At 37.8% G+C, this 24,654-nt stretch overlaps 1 protein-coding gene across 1 annotated transcript in view; it reads right to left on the bottom strand.

Annotated features, from left to right (window-relative positions):
- eif5b (eukaryotic translation initiation factor 5B) overlaps positions 1-24,654 on the bottom strand; it is a 63,450-nt gene that overhangs the window by 31,903 nt on the left and 6,893 nt on the right. Inside the window, exons 2-11 of the mRNA XM_073043478.1 lie at positions 21,277-21,381; positions 21,093-21,183; positions 16,129-16,765; positions 15,595-15,809; positions 12,618-12,768; positions 10,683-10,805; positions 5,046-5,135; positions 4,103-4,177; positions 3,527-3,852; positions 2,062-2,169 (exon numbers count right to left, since the gene is read on the bottom strand). Of these exons, the coding sequence (XP_072899579.1) occupies positions 2,062-2,169; positions 3,527-3,852; positions 4,103-4,177; positions 5,046-5,135; positions 10,683-10,805; positions 12,618-12,768; positions 15,595-15,809; positions 16,129-16,765; positions 21,093-21,183; positions 21,277-21,381 (1,921 nt within the window). The remainder of the gene's footprint in view (positions 1-2,061; positions 2,170-3,526; positions 3,853-4,102; positions 4,178-5,045; positions 5,136-10,682; positions 10,806-12,617; positions 12,769-15,594; positions 15,810-16,128; positions 16,766-21,092; positions 21,184-21,276; positions 21,382-24,654) is intronic.

Below are 24,654 nucleotides of genomic sequence, written 5' to 3'. Positions count from 1 at the left end.
CAGGGTCAAATTACATCACATGAAAATATTGAATAAATGGTCTCCATGTCTTTTCAAATTTAATAGAAGGGTCAAATACAACACTTCTAATTTTCTCCAAATTTAGACATAACATAGTTTGAGAATGCCAATGAAATACGGTAGGGGGATTAATTTCTTTCCAATTCAACAAAATAGATCTTCTGTTGAGAGGATCGGAGTTGGCGACACTGATGATTTTGTATTTTTTTTATAGATACTATAAACAGCCCATTATTCTTTTTTTTTCTTCTTTTTTTTCCTCTTTATTAGTTATTAGGTTGTTAGATTAGTTTTTCTTAGGGTTAAATTTTTTTTTTCTTTTTCTCTTTTCTGTTTTTTTTACATATAATATGATATACCTAGTTTTGCTTTGTTTATATATTTGTATCATTCATGATTTGGGACTTAACTATATTGTAACTATTGCTTGTGTATCCTTTTATGTTCAGTTTAAATTTGTAAGTTTGTAATCCCACTATCTATGTATTAATCTTATCATGTTGATATTAATAATAATAATAAAGATTGAAAAAGAAAGAAATCTACAGCGCATTACAGGCCCTTCAGCCCACAATGTCATACCAACCATGTAACCTACTCCAGAAGCTGCCTAGAAATTCCCTACCGCATAGCCATTCAGTTTTCTAAGCTCCATGTACTTATCTTAGAGTCTCTTAAAAGACCTTATTGTATCCACCTCTACCACCTTCGCTGGCAGTGCATTCCACACACCCACCCCTCTGTGTGAAAAACTTACCTGACATCCCCCTTGTACCTACTTCTGAGCATCTTAAAACTATGCCCCCTCGTGTTAGCCATTTCAGCCCTGGGATAAAGCTTCTGGCTATCCACATGATCAATGCTTCTCATCATCTAATACACCTCTATCAGGCCACTTCTCATCCTCCGTCGCTCCAAGGAGAAAAGACCAAGCTCACTTAACCTATTCTCATAAAGCATGCTCTCCAATCCAGGCAACATCCTTGTAAATCTCCGCACTCTCTCTATAGTATCCACGTCCTTCCTGTAGTGAGGTGACCAGAACTGAACACAGTACTCCAAGTGAGGTCTAACTAAGTCTTATATAGCTGTAACATTACCTCATGGCCCTTGAACTCTTTGTGGAATATTTATTTTAGAGAGGTGTTTGCTTCATAAATCTACATACATGTAATTTTCATTTTAAAAAAATCAGTGGCTGTTGGTGTGCAACAAGTGCATTAGCACTTGCAGGGCTTAGCAGACACTGATGACAAGAGCAGTACGACATGGCACACCAACATGAGCACCGGTGAGGGACACCATAAAACTAACTTGTTGATGTTCATAGTCAATTCAGCTAATTCCAGTTACCAGTTCCATCTCTGCCTCTTATACTCAAGATTGGTCGCAGCCTCAAATTTTGTGATGACACGTGGTGCACCATTTAGTACTTCTGAATACAATGCCATTATAAGTGTTCCTTAAAGGTTAATCAACCTAGGCATTTGACTGATTTGTTTTAATGACCTGGTTTCAACCACAGTCTGTATGGAGTTGGTACATTCTCCCCAGGACCGTGTTGGTTTCCTCCAACATTCCAAAGACAGACAGGCTAGTAGGTTAATTGGTCACAAGGGTGTAATTGGGTGGTAAATGTTTGTTGGCCTGGAAGAGCTTGTTACCATGTTGTATCTCTAAATAATAAAATAAAATGTATTTCTTCCCTTCCCCTGACATTATCAGCCAATATTTTCTCAAACCCTCATTTCCTTCTTTTTAAATTCTCTGCAGTGTATGCCCCTCCACTTTCTATTGTTGTAAACATTTATTTTTATCATATATTTTCATTTCCTGCTGTCTTAATTCCAAGGTCCTTAATCATCTACAGTGCTTTAGTTAGGAATACTTTCTAACTTGTCTAAACTAAACAACACTGTGAGCACCACGACTCACCAAAACAACTGAACCTTCACTTGTGCCTGCCAGATTGAAGCTGTGAGCTCCTCACTGAGTTGTAGTACATTGCAATTCTGCAAATGCAGGTTCCATTTTACATACCTTATCCAAAATTTTGGTTTTTCCAGTGTCTACATGTCCAAGAACACAAATAACTGGTGCTCGCAGTTTTTCAGTATTTACATTCAGGGCATTTTCTGCTCTGCGTTTCTGAGAAAGCAAAAAAAAAGGACACTTTCAAATTTGAAATCAAAGAACACAACTGAAAAATCTGGAACATGCACATACAAATACAATTTATTATTCAAATTGCAGAAATACAGAAAACAAGTCACTCTGCAGATGAACTAAAAACATGGCTCATGTACCATAACTATTGCATTTAGTCCATACACAAGGCTATTGACAAGGCCAGTGTTTAATGCCCTTTCCAATCACTCCTGAAGATATGCCATCTTGCAACACAACATCCTGTACGTTGAGGATAATCCCTATGTAGCATTATGGGTGTATGAATGGAACAGTCACCGTGACATATGAATGGAAAGATCCCAAGATACTCACATAGTTAGTCTTTATGCAGCTGGATCAAATAAGTTTCAGATCAATAGTGACCCTCAGGACATTAAGAATGTAGAATTTGGCAGTGATGAAGTTGATGAATATCAAAGGTAGTGGCAAAACTCTTATTGATGGTCATGGTATTGAATAAAGATCACTGGCCATTTACTAAACCATTCTTAAAAATTGTCCAGGTAGTGCTGCATGCAGACATGGACTTGAATAATGTATCCAACTGCCTTTACTCAATGAATTCAAAACTCTTAGCACAAAACCTTAGAACCCGTCTTGAAAATTTCCAACTGATCCAATATCCACGCCTCATGAATGGAAGAAATTACAAATTCCCTTGACCGATATTGTGATAAGTTAATCCTGATATTTCTAAAAATGTGACCATTAATTTAATGGATTAAAACAAAATACTGACAGAATTACCAAATAATGGAAGATGGTCAGTCAGTATCTGTAGAAGGGAAAACAGGTACATTTCAGTTCAAGAATCTTGTACCAAAACTGTTTCAGACTTCTTAGTTTTATTAAATTTAAAGAAAACATTAAAAATTGTTCAGAAACCTATACACTAAAATTGTTTAAAATTTCCAGGGAAACGGAAGCCAAAAGCTAGTTTGATCTAGTGTGACTAATATAAATTCCACATCTGAGGAATTTGAATTTGAGAAATACAACTGGAATAGAAAACTAGTTTGAGTAATGATGATGATTAAAACATCTGGTTCACTAATACCCTTTAGAAAATGTGTCATCCTTATACAATCTAATAAAGGCGAGAAGAGACTCACTAATGAAATCCATTTCATATTCTGAAATGTCCTGGGGAGCCTCTTGGTTCAGGGACAGATAAGAATGAAGAATGAATGATCATCTTTCCAGAAGTATGCTCATCTCATCAAACATAAAACTTGCATGTAGCAATGCATTATAATCCTTACCTGTTCAGAAATGTTATGATTGCTTTGATTTAAATATTAAGCAGAAACGTTACCTCAATACGTCGCTTTGCTTCATCATATATTCGTTCTTCTTTTGTCCGGCCATCGTCTGAATCAGATTCAAGTTCAGAATCTGAGCTAACCTCTTTTGTCAGTTTTGGTTTATCATTCTTTACCATCTCAGATTCTTTACCCACTTTCTTTGATACTGTCCTAGTTTCATCAAAACTTTTCTCTTCCTCTTCAGCCTCACTCTCCTCACTTGCACCATCATCTTCACTCTCTTCTTCCTCTTCATCATCATCATCCTCCTCTTCATCCTCTTCATATTCCTCCACCTCAGCATCTTCTTTTACTTCAATGTGGACTGTTTTCACTTCTAATCAAAAATTTTTCAGAAGTATTAATTAAATTAATAGTATTAACCAAGGAATCCACTTAACTATAAACACGATACCAGACAGATAAGCAATTGGTGGGAAAAAATCTCTAAATTATTGTCAAACACCAGGTATACTTTAAATAAGGTTTTTTTTAAGGGAGAAAAAGTATCTATAGCAAAAGATCCAATTGCACTCTGAATTCATTTAAAAACTTTTGGGATGGGAAGAAATGGAGTGGATACATACCTTTTTCATGTTCATGATCACTTGCCATAGCTTCCCAATCATCAAGATCAGCGTCATCTTCTTTTTCCTTGGGTGCTTTGAAAAGGATTTCAAATAGCAATGTGAAAATATTCAACTTTGTAACATTAAGCTTTGCTAAGTAGAATCCCAATAGAAATAAAAATGAAGACTTTCACTGTAGGTAAAGGCTGTTATATTAAATCAGTGAAAGTAAAAAGTAAAGAAGCTTATGAACATTCCAAATTCTGCAAGGAATTACATACAATATTTTCTGTAATTGGTAGTGGACAAACTCCACTTGATGTGTTAAGTGTAACACACAAAATGTTGGAGAAGCTCAGCAAGTCAGGGAATATCTATTGAAAGGAGTAACAAGTCAACATTTCAGGCCAGACCATTCATCAAGATTGGAAAGGAAGGGAGAAGCAGCTAGAATAAGAAAGTATGGGTTGGCAAGTAGTACAAACGAGAAGGTGATGGACTTTCAACTGGTTTTCTGTGAAATTTAAGTGACCACATTTTAAAACTTAATTTTCACTTCCATTCATAGATTCTCAAAATAATATATTTATTAAGAGACAAATTAGCAAAAGGGTACACTATTCATTCAAGCAAATGGTTTTATTTTCTCTGATTTTCTGTCCTTTACATCTATTCCAATCATGTCAATGTTCCAGTAAGTCTTCCTTTTCACTCAACTAACCCATTAAATATGGAGTCAAACTCATCACTATTCTGTCCTGTGTTAACCTAATCCAATAACGATATTGAAGAAATATATATGCAAAGGGTGTGTTATTTCTACTGTACCCATTTGTTCTTCACTTGACTACAAGTTGGTATGAAGCAAAGCAAGACACTCATGAGTTCAACGTATTCATTGCAGAAATAAACACAAGAGGCTGCAGCATTTTGCACAGAAATAATAAATAAAACTACTAACCTATTACAGCTTCTGAAGCTATTTCTGGTGTCTCCGTCACATCTAATTCTTCAACTTCAAGTAGCTGGGTTGGACTGACCTTCAAAGCTTCTGTAATAAGGTGAATATTATATTCTTAGCATGTATTAGGGCCAGATATGTTGCACAAATGAAGACAGATAAATGCAAACGCGGCTGTACCTAACTACATCTCCAGAGCTAGAACTTTTCTATGTCAGTCATCTGATTTGAAGTAACAATGAAGAGATCAAAAAATGAAATATAATTAAAAAATAGCTAAAAATCACTCGTTCTAAATTGCGTCTATATTTTCACAACAACCATTAAAAGGTTTTAAATACAAGTACATAGAAATTGTTACAGAAATAGGAACTAACAACAGACTTGACTTTAAAAAAGCAAAAGACAGATGTCACTTCATAAGCCTGAATACAGTCGGCCCTCCTTATCTGCCAGTTCCGCATGCGCAGATTCAACCAACCGCAGATCGGGAAAACCCGGAAGTTCTCTCTCCAGCACTCATTGTTTGAGCATGTACAGACTTTTTTTTCTTGTCATTATTCCCTAAACAATACAGTATAACAACTATTTACATAGCATTTACATTGTATTAGGTACTATAAGTAATTTAAGGATGATTTAAAGTACAGGCAGTCTTTAAGTTAGATTTGTACGTAAATCGGAACAGGTATATCTGGTATTACTTAGCCCCAGTTAGTCAAACGTTTGTCATGGTATATATTTTACCGTTCCATGCATATAAAACACTTAAGAAACATATGTATTTCAATAATTAAACGACTGCGTTGCTTAGTAATAATTATAGCTTTCATCGGGGCAGGGCCTTTCACATGCTCTATAATTCTCTCTTTATCCTTTAAAATTGTTCCAATCGTTGACGGACTGTAGCCTAACGCTTTTCCAATGACCGGTGGCGGTTCACCTCTTTCCGATCACTTTATTATTTCCACTTTATTTTCAATTGTAATCGTTTTCCGTCAACAGAACAGAAACACTGCTGATTCACCAGCAGCCACGGCCGGCGGGTCCCGAGCTCCGCTGGGTCCTAAAGTCCACTGCACTAAGACACGTTAAATAAGGGACTTGAGTATCCGCATTTTTTGGTATCCACAGGGAGGTCCCGGAACCATTCCCTCACGGATAAGGAGGGATGACTGTACTCAAGTATCATAAACATCCATACCATAGACCACAAGACTGTAAAACATAAGAGCAGAATTAGGCCATTCAGCCCATTGAGCCTTCATGGCTAATTTATTATCCCTCTCAACCCCATTCTCCTGCCTTCCTCCCATAAACTTTGATGCCCTGACGAATCAAGAACCTATCAACCTTCTATTTAAATATTCTCAATTACTTGGCCTCTTCAGTCACCTGTGGCAATGAGTTCCACAGATTCACCACCCTCTGGCTAAAGAAATTCCACTTCATCGGAGTTCTTAAGGAACATCCCTCTATTCTGAGGCTGTGCCTTCAAGTTCTAAACTCCCCCACTATTTGAAACATCCTACTCACATCTACTTATCTAGGCCAGAGGGTTCCCAACCTGGGGTCCATGGATCCCTTGCTTAACGGTACTGGTCCATGGCATAAAAAAGGTTGGGAACCCTCTAGGCAGAAATGACATGAACACAATTTAACCTCAGTCATGCAAATTCAAGCCTCAAAACCAAAGCCTCTGTCTCCCTCTGCAACAGGAACCTCAACTTCCTCACTAGACAACCAGTCAGTGTGGATCTTCTCCTTGCTGACAATTAATGCCAGCACACCTCAAGGATCTTCCTTGAGGCACTGCTCTACACTCATGACTCTGTGGCCAAGGACTGATGACATGACTGTTGTTGGCAGAAACTCAGATGGTGATGAGGAGGCACACAGAGTGAGATAGATGGTTGGTTGAGTGGTGACTCAACAACCTAGCACTCGATGCCAGCAAGGCCAAGGAATTTATTGGTGACTTAATTGAAATGAATTTCGATTTATTGTCATTTAGAAACCACAACTGCAATGCAGTTAAAAAAAAAGAAACAACGTTCCTCCAGAATGATATCACAAAAGCACATGACAAAACAGACTACACCAGAAAATCCACATAACGTTTGGCAATCCCCAAATCCAGAGTCCGGAGAGGCTGCTGCGTATTAATATCGCATTACCATCTCAGTGCGTTCCCCGGGAAGGAGCTCCAAATCCACGACAAAACAAGACTACCCAGACTCACCAAGTCAGGAGACCAACTCTACCACCCAACAAAGCAAGGGCGAAGACAGGAGAACAAGTTCTCATTGAGGGGTCAGCTTTAGAAAGGGTGAGCAACTTCAAGTTCCTGGGCCCAACACATTGTTGTAATCCAAAAAGGCATGCCAGTAGTTTTACTTTGTTAGGAATTTGCAAAGATTTAAAATGTTACCAAGGACTTACAGATTTCTACAAATGTATGGTGGAGAGCACTATGAGTAATTCCATCAAAGCCTGGTATGGTTGCTCCAATGCACAGAAACACAACAGACTCAGCCATCTTCATCAGAGGCATAACCTTACCCATCATTGAGGGCATCAATAATAGGCAGTGCCTCAAGTGGTATCCATCACCAGCCAGGATATATCCTGTAGTTGTAGTAGACCCACACTCAATGATTCAGATACTGCTTCTTCCCTTTCACCACCAAGTTTCTGAAAGGTCCACCAATTCTACTTTTTTTAATTTAATTTTTGTAATTTAGAGTAATTCTTACTCTTTGGACTGTACTGCTGCCATAATACAACATACTTAATGTAATCTAAATCAGCAATAATAAATCTGATTTTGACCACTGCCCTACCATTCCAATTTAGCTAAAGTACCAAGCCTGGCTCAACAAAGAATGCAGAGCAAGCTTACCCAAAATGAAATGCTAACATACAACTACATGGGATGTGAAACAGCAAATACAACATGCAACAGTGAGAACCCAGCATGCCACAACCCTAGATCAGATCTAATGAATGATGAACAATTTAACACCCCCAATGTTAGTTGGGGGCTCCAAGAATAGTACCATCCTTGGTGATGGTAGTAATATCAAGCTATGCCTTTAGCCCTGCCTTGCTGAATCATTTGCAAACATATTCAGCCAGAATTGCAGAGTAGATGATCTATCTGGCCTTCATCTTGAAATTCCCACCAGCACCAATACAATTCATTCAACATGATATCTAGTTCTCTCAGCCATTCCTTCTGACTCGAGAAAGGATATGGAATGAAACACCACCTAGCTGTAACATTGTAGACATGCACTCCAGAATTAGCCATCCATCAAGCCAGGCTGCTGTAGTAAAATTACAAGACCAAAATGTACCTAACACTGTAAACCATTACCCAGGAAGGTTCAATTCACAAAAAAAAAACAACAAAACCAATTTAACTAATTCCTGCCCAGTCTACTGCCCACCTGTTGAAGTGAATGGAAGATGCGGTCCACAGTGCTATCAAATCGGACTTCTGGACAATTTACATATTGCCAGAGCAATTCTTCTCCAAACCTCACTACAGCTTTGGACAAGGCAAGAGTGAACAGCTGAATTCCAGAGTTGAGGTGACAGTGATTGTCTTCAATGTTATTTGATGAAATGTAGTGTTAAGGAACTCTACTTGCAGCAACTCGGCAAATGAAATCATTCCTGCCTGCACATGGCAAAACCTAAGCAATGCTCAGGCACGGACTGAGAAGTGGTGAGTCATAATCGCTCTACAAGGAGCTGTGCAACAATCATCTCAAACAATGGAGTCTAACTAGAATGTAACCACTTAACCTTGATATACAGAGGCATTAGCATCATTAACCTTTCCATGATTAACAAGAAACTGAACCAAAATCGATGTTCCCTCTAAACTGTGTGTATGTGCACACACATTTTCAACCAGCGCACAAAGGAAACTAATGTGCGCACAAAAGGTTAGTTACCTAAAATAATGTAGTAATTAATAATTATACTTATTGAAAATAATCTTTTAGCTAAATGTTTCTGTTAACTAGTTAGTTGGTTTTTCAAATACCACAATGCACTTCACTAATTTATGTCACCTCACCTTTGATGTCTTTGATGAACTGGCTGCACTGTGCAAGATTCTGCAAAAGAGTGACCCGACACCGATTGATTCACTTCATTTTGCGCGAGGCAAAATTAACGAGATAAGAAAGCAGTATCTGGGAGACAATGTTTCATGGAGTGACAAAGTAAATGTTTTGCTAAGCCAACAACATGAAGAAAACGTCACAGTAGATACAAGTTCGCTGTTGACTTTTATAAATAGAAATAGTCTTTGTGTTCATTTAGAAGAAAGGTTTTCTGAAGATGATGTACAAGAATGGTCAGCTTTTGATTTCTCCGCAATTGCAGATTGTGACTTCACATTTGGCGATGAACAAGTTAATGCCTTATGTCTAAAATGTCATGATTTTCTAGCTGGAAATACTGTAATAGTTAGACAGTTTAATGATTTCAAATTTTCTCTGCAAGAAAAAATTAAATCCAAACTGATTTCAAACTTTGCTCAAATGGTGGCATTTGTACTTCAAAATGAACAGTCTTGCGCCCTTGCGCAGTTGATGGACATTGGGGGAACCTTTCTTGCATCTAGTGCGGACTGTGAGCGAGGTTTAGGCCTAATGAATCAACTCAAAAACAAACTGAGAAACCGTTTAAGTGAATGTCATTTGGATATATTAATGAGAATCAAAACCTATCAATTAGATGGAAGTCCTATTAGTCTAGATAGAGTTTACAAAGTAGGGTGAATGCCAAAGAAGAGAGAAAAAATAACTCAGTGACTTAAATATGTATGTTATTTTGTTGTTATTCTGTGCAGTTTTATGTCAAATATTTTGTCAACCTACATAAACTGTGTCATGTGTGCATTCAGTGCGCACATACTTTTGTCATAGGAAAAAAATCAGCACAACATAAGATTTTTGAGCACACTGACTACTAAAAGTCATGTCCACCTTTATGTACTCAAAGTTGAGTTTGTCAAATGCACAAGTATTGTATGCTCAGATACAATGACAAACTTACTTGCAGCAGACTCAGTATTACAGGCTTCTGCCATCATTGAGGATAATAATCTTACTGAAGCTTTTTCAACCAATTAGTAGCCTAAATGTCCATGATTATTCACAACTGGAAGTTGCATATCTGCAGTCTTTATCCTGAGTTGGGGAATGTTTTACTTGATCTACCGTATGCTGCCTATGCCCAGCTTCTTAAAAAAAACAAAGCTGAGAAAATAATACAATGAAATTTCTCACTGAATACTCCAACTGCAACCTCCCACCATCATTCCTCTTCGCTGCCTATCGAGTAAACTCAAAGAGACAGCAACTAATATAAAATAACTACTCCTCATTTATATACCTTAAAGATATCTCTGACTTTCAGGAGTAACTGCTGTATGTTATGTGAAGTGTTAGTGACAATCACGTATCCTTAATGCATGCTTACCAAATACATGGTGTTAAGACCCACAGCAAAACAAACTGAGTACTTGTAATTGCATACCTTTATAGAAGTGGCTAAACTCATCCAAAAACATTAATAATTTAGGATGCTTCGTCTAACTATACACAAAACACATACCTTTATCTTCTTCCTTATTTTCTTCCTTGCTTTCTTCTTTGTTCTCCTGCTGTCTTTTCTTTTTCCGTGTATCATAGACTGGCCGTTTTTTTGGCACTGAATCTTTGGATGGCACATCCACACCTACAAATCAAAGTAAATTTTTGATTTACAGTTGTAAATTTTCAATTTAGTTTTTCTCTGAAAATGTTATTCCAATGGAAGCCAGCTTTTGGTAATCCACAATAATCAGCAGCCACTATTTTTAAAATGAGGTTACATATTTGTAAGAATAAGAAAAGTTACCCTTCAGGGAGTAAGGCAGTTGTCAAAAATCCTTTAAGCAACATTAGGCAGTTATAGGTGAGAATTTGGAACATATAAATTCCTCCATTCAGTGAAATGCCACAATTCACCTCAAATGCTTTTGAGGGTTTTCCTCTCACGAGTTCATTCGAATGTCTATTCTGTACATCGTTTAATTCAGGAAAAAATGTATTGATGTCATCTTTTCATTAGTTCTATAATCTTGCAATTTCAAGTAAAATCTAAATTTGCCTTTTCGTTCCCTTGTAACAGCTTGTAGATCTCCACAAGATCACCTCACAGGTTTCTTTTTAGACTGAGAACACAACTTTGTTATTCTTCCTTGCTAAATTAGACAACAATCCCATGGTTCTTTCCAACTTTGCTGGCCTTAAATTTTATATAGCTTCTAATGATTGCCTTTCATAATAATGTACAAACTCTATTTGTGTTACATAATAAGCAGATTTAGCTCTGATATTAGCATTAAGTGCACTGTTTTCACTTTGAGTAGTTAGGTGGAGATATGTCTCTACAAAAGGTGGTATAAGGCACTCCTTCCCTCCACTAACCTGCAGGTTAACCTTGGGCAAGGTGTAGCACCTGCTTAGCCCACCTCCCCCGCACCGATTAGGGTCACATGAGGCCATGGGAGCAGGTGGTGGATGGTCATATCATAAATCCTGGTCACGCAACCACGGACACAAGGCAGAGAAGCTCTGAAGAGTATTGATAATGGCTGGGGTCACCCATCTTGTAAAGATAATGTGCAGAAAACGACAATGGCAAATCACTTTTGTAGAAAAATTTGCCAAGAACAATCACAGTCAGAGATACAAATACCTCAGGTGCCTTATCGCTATATATTTAAACCAGTGGTTCCCAATCTTTTTTTGGTCATGCCCCACCTAATCACCTCTAAAATCCTGATGCCCCCTGTGGTGATATATAATTCTTATTATTCAAAAAGTGAACTCCTATTCACCTGGAGGAAGCCTAAAAGACCATTAACTTGGTTTAAACAAGCTTCCAAAGTACATGGCATTCATGAAAGAGAAAAATAAAAGAACCAAAGGACTGTTAAAAGTTCTGAGGAAGAAATTACTAAGAAATTGTAAAAAAAAGAACATTAAGTGATATTAAAATAATAATAATAAATAAATAAAACAATGCCGATTCGTTCCTACAGCATACAAAGACAGATACACCGTTTAAAAGAGATGACGCAATGTACACACCTTCACACCACCAAGAACCGAAAGCTACTGCAAAAAGCAGCATTGGCGCGACCTCGTACGAGTTTCTTACGCGTTTGGACTTGTTCATTCGTTCCTTCCTACATCAGTCAATTCATTAATTTAATTATGAAAGCCATTTGATGGTTGTAATGATGGTGATACACTATATACACAGTACATACGCAATTACACATGTACATACACACAAGTATTTTTATGTATGCATACTGTATATACACATATGTATTAACTCGCACACACACTCATACTCAGACTTACTAGAAAAAATTCACTGTTAATAACTCATTCTCGAATTGCCCCCCCTTAAAAATCAAATTACCCCCCTGTGGGGCATACGCCCCACGTTGGGAACCACTGATTTAAACGTAACATTTTTCTACTTTATACATACCCTGAGCACGAAGTAGCTCTAGTGTGGCCTCAGCTCTTGCTTTGGCATCTTTCTGGGATCTTGACAACAGTTTCCCCTCCTTTTTTAAACGTTCCCTCCTTTCTTTTTCTTTCTGTTTCTTTTTTTCTCTCCGCTCTTGTTCTAATTTCTCCTGAAAATCCAAAAATGTTAGCACATTTAACAAAGTATTTGCTGGCAACCTAATCATGCAACAATAAAACTTGCAAGGGTTTTCAGATAGATCAACAAAATGAACTTGACCACAGGGAAATTCTAAAAATTCAACCAAGACAATTCAAGCATCTTCCCTATCTCAAAAAGGTTATTAGTAAACCTGTGTGAAAAGGTAACATTGTTTAGCAAAATGTATTTTGGGCAGTGAATATATTTTAACTTTTCACCTAGTATACATTAGATAATGCATTGCCAAATTTAATTATTTTAATGCAATTTTGTTTTGTCATCTTCAATGTTTCACTTCATTATTCAGTCATCCTCTCTACAACACATTTATATATCTACATTAATCCCAAAAGCAAAATATTGCAGATGTTAAAAGATATGAAATAAAAACAAAATGCTATAAATACTCAGCAGGTCAGACAGCCTTCAGCGTACCTTACTTGATTAAAGCAAGCCTTGGATTGTCTGATTACATCTCATATACAACAAGCCGTCACATTCAATTGGTCATCATCTGTAATTTCCAACACCTTCAAGTTGATGTCACCACCAGCCACATTTTGCTCTCACGGTATTTTGATGAGACTGTCAGCCTTAAGATACTCTGGCTCATTGCCACCAATACCCAATTCATTTCACACAGCAGATTAGTTTGCAAACAGAGCAAATAAAACAACTGGCCATTATCCTCATCATTCAAACCACAACCACTTTTTTTTTTAAGGTGAAGCACAGATTTACTTGTACTTCCTCCAATTTGATATTCTTCATTCACAAAGTAGTGGCCTCTACAATAGGGGAGTGACATACATACTGGATGCCTGCATTGCAGAACACCTCTTCAGTTAGTAAGAGTGACTCCCTCCAATTGATTGACCATTCCACTCCCACCCCAACATTTGCTACAGTGGTGCTAGAAAGTTTGAGAACCCTGTAGAAATTTTTCTGTTTCTGCATAAATATGACCTAAAATGTGATCAGATCTTCATGCAAGTCCAAAAACTAGATAAAGTGAGCCCAATTAAATAAATAACACAAAAAACATTATATTTGTTCATTTATTTATTGAGAAAAAAGATCCAATATTACAGGTATTTGTTGGAAAAAGTACGTGATTTTCAGTTCACTTAAAGAGGAAATTGAGTCAGGCATTTCAATCAGTGGGATGACAATCAGGTGTGAGTGTGGGAGGCCCTTCCCTATTTTAAGAACATAAACCATTAGGAACTGTGCCATGCCTTGATCAAAGGAGATTTCTGAGGACCTCGGAAAAAATGCTGTTGATGCTCACCAGGCAGGAAAAGGATACAAAACCATTTCTGAAGTGTTTGGGCTCCACCAATCCAGTCAGGCAGATGGTGTACAAATGAAGGAAATTCAACACCGTTGTTACTCTCACCAGGAGTGGTTGACCAACAAAAAGCACTCCAAGAGCAGCATATGCAATATTCCAGGAGATCACAAAGAACCCCAGGGCAACATCTAAGGAGCAGCAGGCCTCTCTTGCATTGGCTCATGTCAGTGTTCATGAGTCTACCATCAGGCAAACACTGAACAACAATGGTGTACATGGCAGGATTGCAAGCAGAAAGCCTCATGGATAAGTCAGAAGGCTATTGGAAGAATGCTCTGTGGATGGACAAGTCCAAAACAGAACTTTTTGGCTTAAATGAGAAGTGTTACGTTTGGCAAAAAGCAAACTCTGTATTCCAGCATAAGAATGTCATCCCATCTGTGAAACATGGTGGTGGCAGTGTCATGCTTTGCTGCCTTGGGACCAGGACGGCATGCCATCATTGATGGAACTATGAATTCTGAATTGTACCAGCAAATTCTACAGGTAAAGTCAGTATCTATTTGTGAACTGAAGCGCAAGAGAAAGGGGGTCATACAGCAAGACAACAACCCTAAACACACAAGTCAGTCTACCAAAGAATGGTTAAAGCAGAAGAAATTTCATGTTTTGAAATGGCCGAGTCAAAGTTCTAAACTTAACCCTAAAGAAGTGTTGTGGAAGGACCTGAAGCATGCAGTTCATTTAAGGAAGCCCACCAACATTGCAGAATTGAAGCAGTTTTGTAAGGAGGGATGCCCTAAGATTCCTCCAAGCTGATGTGCAGGACTGATCAACAGTTACTGAACTCGTCTGGATTCTGTTGCATGGAAGCGACCAACAACTCTGATAGAGGCAGATGCCAAGTTGTTAAGCTCATCGGTGGGAGGTGGTGCTTTAGCACTGCTGGCCCACCCCCTCGAGGGAGTCTTGATCATAAGCGGGCCAAAACTCCTGAAGACAGGTGGCAGATCAACTGATGATCCCACTGATGATAGCACAGGACAGTTAACATCTTAGTCCATGTGTATTTTCAATTCAATTCTAGTTACTGCTGTACAAGGGGATCACACCAGTTACTGAAAGCCAAGGTTCACATACTTTTCCCAACAAATACATGTGATATTGAATCATTTTTTTCAATAAATAAATGAAAAAGTATAATTTTTTGTGCTTTAATTGGGTTCTCTATCTAGTTTTAGGACTTGTGAAGATCTGATTTTGCGTCATATTTATGCAGAAATGTATAAGAACATCTAATATATTTACATTTATTTTCTTTTTTTTATTATTGTTCTTCATCTTATGTATTTTTGTGCTGCATCAGATCCAGAGTAGCAATTATTTTGTTTTCCTTTACAGATGGCATTAAATAATCTTGAATTTAGATTGAAAATTAACTATTCACTGCCTTTTCACAAAAAAAGTCTACATAGTTACAGTTAATCTGAAAGAACATACTTGTTCCAAACGCTTGGCTTCCAGTTCTTCCAACCGTTTTAAACGTTCTTCCTCCTCTCTTTTTTGTCTTTCTTCCTCCTCTTTTAACCTTGCAAGTGCTTCTTGCATTGCTTTGACTGTAGCTTTACTAGGACCTGCTTTCTTCTTTTCTTTTTCATCCTTTTCCTTCTTTTTCTTTTTGTCTTTTTTCTTTTTCTCCCCTTCATTTTCTTCACCTGCAAATTATAACCAAAGCTGTTAATTTTCTGGTTAATGAATCATCAAAAGGTGAAGAAGGAACTGGTATGGGGGGGGGGGGGGGGGGAAGAAGGTAAACACCATACAAGTCACACACCATGCATAACCACCCTCTCAGATTAATCTAGCTTCTTTTCTGAATCACTTCATTGAACTCAATTGTTATCAGTTTTCTCTCTCCACAGATTTTTACAGTATCTACTCAGAATTTCCAAAATTTTTGTTACTTTAGTGTTCCAGCTACTGAACTATTTTGTTTTTGGAACCTATTCATCAATCAAATGGGAAAAATAATACCTTCAGCACCTCCTGTGTCATCAATTCCTTTAACTTCAGTGTTTGGAGTAACACTTGATTTTTCACTCTCTTTTTTAGAAGCAAGATCAACTGCATCTTTTTGAGGTTTAGATTCCAGTTCAGTTTCCCTTCTCTGGCGTTCAGCATCTTCTTTTTCTTTCTGCTTTCGAAGCTTTGCTTTCTCCTCCTCACGTTTCTTGCGCTCCCTTTCTTTCTTTTCGGCTTTCTTTTGAGCAGCTGTTTTCAATTTAAATGAGGAGTCTTCTGCATCCTCTTCATCACTTTCACCTTTCTTGAGGCGATTACCTTTTTGATTTTTCTTTTCTTTCTTATTTTGAGGAAACTCATCAAGTTCCTCATCACTGTCTTTGACAGACTTTTGATGATCCTTAGTATCAAGTTCCTCATTTTCTGAAAGTTCCAGACTTTGCTGAAGTCGCTGATTCTTCCTATTAACTTTTACACCCAATTCATCGTCATCAGATTGATCGGATTTCTGCTTCTGACCTTTGGCTTTTGGTAGTTCCACCTCTTCCTCTACTTCATCATCATCAAAACTAGATTTTTGGCTTTTCAGAGTCTTTTTCTTCTTATCTTTTTTATTCGCTGGTTTAGGCTCATTACTTTTTTCCTCTTTCTGTCAAGAGAAAAGAGAATTGAATGAAATCAATAAAAATAGTACCTTATACCAGAAACTACACTCAACACTACCTGACATATCTCATAAGATCAAATTGCTGGAGGGGTGTGGTGCAGAGATGAGGGGAAGGGTGTGCAAACAATTCTGGAATAGCGTGGGCTTCGAATCACTTTCTGTTAAACTGGTGTCAGCTTGACTACTTCACCCAGAATCTGTAAGTCAATTGCTTAATATATTAAATTGATAGCTTTTAAAGTATGCCAGGAAATTCTCAATTTGAAGATAAACAAATTTCATTCAAAATTAAGATCACTAAAGCTCAATTTGTAACTGAAACTCAAAAATAAAACTGCAGATAACAGAAATAGAAAAATAATGATAATACTCAGCATGTTGAGTAGCAGAGGATGAGTTAATGCTTCAAGTCAAAGATCCTTCATCACAATTACAAAAGAGAAAAAAGCATTAGCTTTAAGGTACAGAAAGAGTGGGGAAAGGGATAGACAAAACAAGGGGATATCTGATAGAGTGAGGCCAAGGCCATCTAAGCATAATTGGTAGATATGTACAATGCTAAAACAAGATAGAAAACCTAGTTACCATAATCAGCTCCTTCAACATTACGAATCATGCTGCAAGGATAATGGTGGATTACCTGACACCAGTTTACAGTGGTATGCAAAAGCTTGAGCACCCCTGGTCAAAGTTTCTGTTACTGTGAATAGTTAAGTGAGTAGAAGATGAACTGATCTCCAAAAGTCAAAAAGTTAAAGATGAAACATCCTTTTCAACATTTTAAGCAAAATTAGTGTATTATTTTTCTTTTGTACAATTTTAGAGCGAAAAAAAAAGGAAACGAGCACCATGCAAAAGTTTGGGCACCCCAAGAGATTTGAGCTCTCAGATAACTTTTACCAAGGTCTCAGGCTTTAATTAGTGTGTTAGGGCTATGGCTTGTTCATAGTCATTGTTAGGTAAGGCCAGGTGATGCAAATTTCAAAGCTTTATAAATACCCTGACTCCTCAAACCTTGTCCCAACAATCAGCAGCCATGGTCTCTTCTATGCAGCTGCCTAGCACTCTGAAAATTAAAATAAATGATGCCCACGAAGCAGAAGGCTATAAGAAGATAACAAAGCATTTTTAGGTAGCCATTTCCTCAGTTCGTAATGTAATTAAGAAATGGCAGTTAACAGGAACAGTGGAGGTCAAGTTGAGGTCTGGAAGACCAAGAAAATTTTCCGAGAGAACTGCTCGTAGCATTGCTAGAAAGGCAAATCAAAGCCCCTGTTTGACTGCAAAAGACCTTCTGGAAATTTAGCAGACTCTGGAGTGGTGGTGCACTGTTCTACTGTGCAGCGACACCTGCACAAATATGACCTTCATGAAAGAGTCATCAGAAGAAAACCTTTCCTGCATCCTCACCACAAAATTCAGCATCAGAAATTTGCAAAGGAACAGCTAAACAAGCCTGATGCATTTTGGAAACAAGTCCTGTGGACTGATGAAGTTAAAATAGAACTTTTTAGTCACAATGAGCAAAGGTATGTTTGGAGAAAAAAGGATGCAGAATTTCATGAAAAGAACACCTCTCCAACTGTTAAGCATGGGGGTGGATCGATCATGCTTTAGGCTTGTGTTGCAGCCAGTGGCTCAGGGAACATTTCACTGGTAGAGGGAAGAATGAATTCAATTAAATACCAGCAAATTCTGAAACCAAACATCACACCATCTGTAAAAAAAAAAGCTGAAGATGAAAAGAGGATGGCTTCTACAACAGGATAATGATCCTAAACACACCTCAAATTCCACAATGGACTACCTTAAGAGGCGCAAGCTGAAGGTTTTGCCGTGGCCCTCAGAGTCCCCTGACCTAAACATCATCGAAAATCTGTGGATAGACCTCAAAAGAGCAGTGCATGCAAGACGGCCCAAGAATCTCACAGAACTAGAAGCCTTTTGCAAGGAAGAATGGGCGAAAATCCCCCAAACAAGAATTGAAAGACTCTTAGCTGGCTACGGAAAGCGTTTACAAGCAGTGATACTTGCCAAAGGGGGCGTTACTAAGTACTGACCATGCAGGGTACCCAAACTTTTGCATCGGGGTGTTTTCCTTTTTTGTTATTTTGAAACTGTAAAAGATGGAGATAAAAAAGTGATCTTGCTTAAAACATTAAAGAAATGTGTCATCTTTAATCTTATGCCTTTTGGAAATCAGGTCATCTTTTACTCGCTTAGCTATTCACAGTAACAGAAATTTTGACCAGGGCTGCCCAAACTTTTGCATGCCACTGTATCCCCAAATGTAGTACATTTCAGACTAGAGCATGGACCACAATAGTTACCGTAGATTCCAGATTTTAAGCCGCTACTTTTTTCCCACATTTTGAACAGCTTTGAACTTTGCGGCCTTTAATACGGAGCGGCTAATGCATTATTTTTTTTCATGCCGCCTCGTAAACATTTTGCCTCGTAACAGTAGACCAATAAAATTGATGAGTAGTTCACAGAGGTCCAATGAAATTGTACGATAAATCAAGCGCACTTTCACAATTAAATTATTGTAAATCAGTCATTTGTACTCACCCTCATCAACATGGAAAACACTCGAAGCATTGTGCTGCCTTATGGCAGTTATTTAGTTTATAATATTTTCGCTTAGTAATTCATTTTCTAGTTAAAGTTAGAAGAGTTTTAACTATATTTGTTTTCTGTACTACATCGCGGGATGCTATGACGTCACACCCGGTTTCGCCGCGTCTTGTGGGAAAAATGCCGTTTGCGAATAAACGGAAAGGAGGGGGTCGAGCGGCGGAGCGAAAACGCTGCTTTTAAGTTAAAGGCGATCAATAACTTTTCCTGGTAGGCTGCAGTATATATATTTTTTACCAGTCGTTAGGAGATATTGGAATGTTGTTCAGTAAAGAAGTATACGCAACGTATATTTAAAAGTAGCCGCGTTACGGGCACGGTTCGAAAAAAAGCATTTGCAATATGTATTTGTTTTTGTTACCATATGGATTTAATTAAAAGTTAAAAAATCCTCACGTGTAATATCTTTCTGTGTAAATATCTCATATTACAACGTGGGACACCTGCGGCCGAAAATCCGGTGCGGCCTTTACAAGTAAAAAATTGATTTTATTTCTAAAATTAGAGCCAGCGGCTTTTAATCAGGTGCGCTCTGTAGTCCGGAATCTACAGTAACTATTTCCAGGTGGTTACAGTCTTATGGTTTGATTAGAAGTGACCTTCATGAAGAAAATGGATAAAAATATGGTTAAGAAGAATTTGCAAGGCAAGAGAGGGAAGGCATTAGAACAAATAGAGAAGCGTTTTAAGCATTAATGAGAAGTTCTGTTTGAGAGTTGGAGCAGACATAAAGAACTGAATGTCCTCCGTCCTTGCTATGGCCACCAATTATTCAACATTTCAATACTGTTCTCTGTTCAAAGGACTTTTCTATAACATATGCCACACAGATGGAGTTATCTGGAGAAACAAACAAGCAGCAACAAAGTCTTATTTTGGGGTCAATGCAAAGTAGGTGTGTAATCAGTATGAACCAAGCCAGTTGTTACTACTGACCTTGAAATACCTTCAACTATCTGGTGAAATATGATAATTACCTTTCCGCTGAGGTTCATCCTAGATAGCAACTTGAATGTGGGAGAACTTCCACGCATCTTTTGCACTGATTCAATGACTCAAAGTGCATTTATTATCAATGAATGTATAAATTATACAACCTTGAGATTTGTTTGCTTGCAGGCAATCGCAAAGCAAGGAACCCGAAAGAAACCAATTCAAAAAAATTTTAAAATTAAAACAAGACAAACCCCCAATGCCCCAATGAAAGGAAAAAACCAAAACATGCAAACAACAGAAGGGAGTAACAACAGCAGCATTCCAAACCAAATTGCGTCCTTAGATCCAAATCCCTGGAACAGCTCGGGAGTAGGCCCAAAGCCTCGATATTCAGTTCATCATATTAGCAAAGTAAATCACTGCAAAGTTCACAGACATGAAGCACAGCAGCCAGGGGTCAACAGGTCAGTAGGCTTGAAAAGTTTTAAATGGTAACTGAACAGGCCACTGCTGTTCATCCTATTGATGGGATAAACTGCAAACACAGTGCAGTGGTTGTGGTAACAAAGCAACTGTTTTGTCCCGAATGGTTTTGAAATTTTGAGCTATTCTTACTAACAAGCAGAAATCTTCATGGTTGAGAATGTGTAGTTTGAAGAGACAGATTTTTATAGAAACTTTGTACTCAAGAAAATAAAGTCTACAAATAACAAAAATCAAAAAGCTAAGCATTTACTTTTCCTGAAGATTCAGCAGTTTCATCATCATCCTTTTTCACTTGGTTCTCCAGAGACAACTCTTCGAGTTCTTTCAGTATATCATCTTCCCTGGAATTTGAGAACAAAAGGAAAACCAAGTTTTTTTTTATTAATGTAAAACAAAAATTATACAAATCCAAAACAAAACAAATTCATATTTACTCAAATTCCTTCTTCTTCTTCTTTTTGCCTCCAGCTTTAGGTTTGGGAGCTCCTGCTCCTTCAATCTCTGCTGCCAAAGTATCAATGTCAATGTCATCTTTAGCACTAGGAATAAAAACATATAAATTAAAAATCTTTGCAGATCTCTTGGAATACTGTGTAGAATTCCTAAATTGATAATAGGCGAAGAAAGCAAAAATATCAGAACTATTCCATTGTTTAAGATTAGTTTTAGAGTAGGTTAAATTGGGAAGGATTTTATAAAAAGCAAAAAGAGTTATACAATTGCTTCTGGGCATGCAGTATTACAAGAGTCAATAATTTAAAAAATGCCCAGATGTTGAAACCCCACCTCTGCATCTCTACAATTAAAATGTTACCCTAATGAAGAAAGATTGACTTCCTTTATCGCTTTCTTTTATGGAGAAACTGAAACAAATGGATTTTGGTATTCAAAAATGCTGTTGATAAGACAGCATGCTCACCATTGAAAAAGTTTTAATTACAGCTAAGCAAAAGGAACACAGGGATGGAAGCAGGTCAATCAAATAATCTTTCCCATCAGTGATTCAACTGTATCATTGCTGATGTGTATTTCAACTCCATATACCCTTTTTTATATCATAATATTGAAAACCCCATTAAATAAAAATCTTTCCAACTTGGGTTGTGAAATTGACTGGCCTCCATTGTTTTTTGCAAAAATATTAAGAAAATAGGATTAACAAAACCCAGAGGCATTCCAGATGTATGTGAAGAATAGGAGGATAATTAGGGTGATGGTAGGAATGATCAGGAATAAAAAAGGAAATGTGTGTAACAAACAGGAGCTAGAAAAGTCCTTAATAGATACTTGCTTCAGTATTCACCAGTGAGAAGGACCTTGAAGAAATGTGAGGTCAGTGTAGAACAGCTAATACGCTAGAGCAAGTCAACATTAAAAAAGAGAATGTTTTGGAACTTTTGAAAAACATTAGGATAAGTTCCGAGGCAAGACGAGATATATCCCAGATTACTATGGGAAGAATTTGTACCTCACTGGCCACAGGAACAATACCAGAAGATTGGAGGTTGGCAAAAGTTATTCCTTTGTTCAAGATAGATAAAAGGGATAATCCTGGGAGTTATAGACCAGTGAATCTTACATCAGTGGAGGGCAAATTATTTGAGAGGGCTCTTAAGAGAAAAGATTTGTAAGCATTTAAAGAAGCAAATTAGGGATAGTAGGCACGGCTTTATGAGGGGCAGGGCATGCTCACAAACCCTTAATGAATTCTTCGAGGAAGTAACAAAACAAAATGATGAAAAGTTGAGCATTGGTTGAGGTGTATTTCGACTTTAGGAAGGCGTGTGACAATGTTCACCATGGTGGGCTCATTCAGAAAGTCAGGAGGTATAATATCCAGGAAAATCTAGCTGAACAAATTCGGAATGGGTTTGCACACAGAAGGCAGAGGGTGATAGTACGTGCAGCATATTCTGCCTGGAAATGTGTGACAAGTGGTATTGTGCAGGGATTTGTTCTGGGACCCCTGCTCTTTACTATATAAATACTTGAATGAGGACGTGGAGGGGTAGGTTAGTAAGCTTCCAGATGACACAAAGGTTAGTGGTGTTGTGGATCGTGTAGAAGATTATCATAGGTTACATCAGGAAATTGTATTTAGTTCTGGAAGGACATAAAAGCTTTAGAGAGGGTGCCTAGGAGATTTACAAGATGCTGCCTGGATTAGACAGCATGCCTTATGAGGAAATTTTAAGCAGAGTTGGGCTAAGTAGCAATAGGAGCTTAATCTGGAGAAGCATAAAGTGACACACTTGAAGACAAAGTACAACATTAATTGCAAAAATCTTAGCAGAGTAGAGGAATCTATGGATGGGGTGCCCATCCATAGATCCCTCAAAGTTGTTGCACAAGTTAATATGGTGGTTAAGAAGGCCTCTGGTACGTTGGACTTCATTAGTTGGGAGATTCAAGAGCCATGAGGTAATGTTGCAGCTCTATAACACTTTAGTTAGATCAACTTGGAATATTGTGTTCTGTTCTGGTCACCTCATTATATGAGGGACATGGAAGCTTTATAGAGGGTGCAGAGATTTACCTAGATGCTGCCTGGATTAGGGAGCATGTTTTAGGAGCAAATATTGAGTGAGCTAGGGATTTTCTCATTGGAACAAAGGAGAATGAAAAGTAACTTGATAGAGGTTTATAAGATGATAAGAGGCAAAGAATGGACAGCCAGCGTCTTTTTAACAGGGAGGCAATAGTTAATATAAGAAGGTATAATTTTAAGGTAATTTGAGGAAAGTATAAGTAGCTTAATTTTATAGAGTGTTAAGTGGAAAGCACTGTCGGGTGGTTGTAGTAGCAGATACTTTTGGACATTTAATTAACTATTGAATGAGCACATGGATAAAAGAAAAATGAATGGCTATAAGGTAGAGTAGGGTAAGATCGACTGTTTAGTAGGTTAAAATGTCAGCACAATATCATGGACCAAAGGGCATGCATTGTGCTATACTGTTCTAGGTTTTAATTTCATAGAGCATGTAGCACTGAAATAGTCTCAGCACACAATTTCTGTGCCAACTGTGTTGCCAATTTAAACTAATCCCATTTGCCTGCATTGATAGATACGCTTCCTTTCGGCATCTGTTCACATAGACTTAAACATGTCTCAAACATTGATAACATATCTGCATCCACCTGACAGAGTGTAACATTCACCTACAGGGGGAAAATACCTTACACAAGACTTGCATAAAACCTGCATTTAAAAAAAACTTTGCCCACACCTCATCGACCTCAACTTAAATTTATGCCTTCCATTATTTGATATTTGCACACTGGGAAAAAGACGATTTATATGTCGCTCATAATTTTATGCACTTTAATCAGTTTGACTCAGAGAACATAATGCAAGCTTGCCCAACCTCTCCTTATGATTAACATTTTCTAATCTATGCAACTCCACCTCTTGAGAAAAACCTCAAATCCCCTTTAAATATTTCCCCTCTCATCTTAAACCTATTGCCTCTAGTTTAAGACACCCTTACACAGGGAAAAAGACTGATTATCTACCTTATCCTAGGCTCATCATAATTCAATAACACCATTCCTTGGCCTCTTTGCTTCAGGGAAAGCAGTCCCAGCCCATCTGATCTTTTCTTATAACTCAAGCCCTCTAGTTCAGGCAACATCCTTGTGGATTTTTTCTGCATCTTTCCTAGCTTAATCAAATCCCTCCTGTAGCGTGGCAACCAGAACTGCACACGATACTGCAAGTGCAATCTAACCAATGTTTCGTACAACTATAACAAGTCTCTCCCTCCCCCCCCCCCCCCCCACAACTCTTCTACTCAATGCCACATCCACTA

Source organism: Hemitrygon akajei, chromosome 4 (assembly GCF_048418815.1).
Source record: "Hemitrygon akajei chromosome 4, sHemAka1.3, whole genome shotgun sequence".
Lineage (NCBI taxonomy): Eukaryota > Metazoa > Chordata > Chondrichthyes > Myliobatiformes > Dasyatidae > Hemitrygon > Hemitrygon akajei.
The sequence above is the reverse complement of the archived record's forward strand: the minus strand, read 5'-3'. Positions and strand labels throughout refer to the sequence as shown.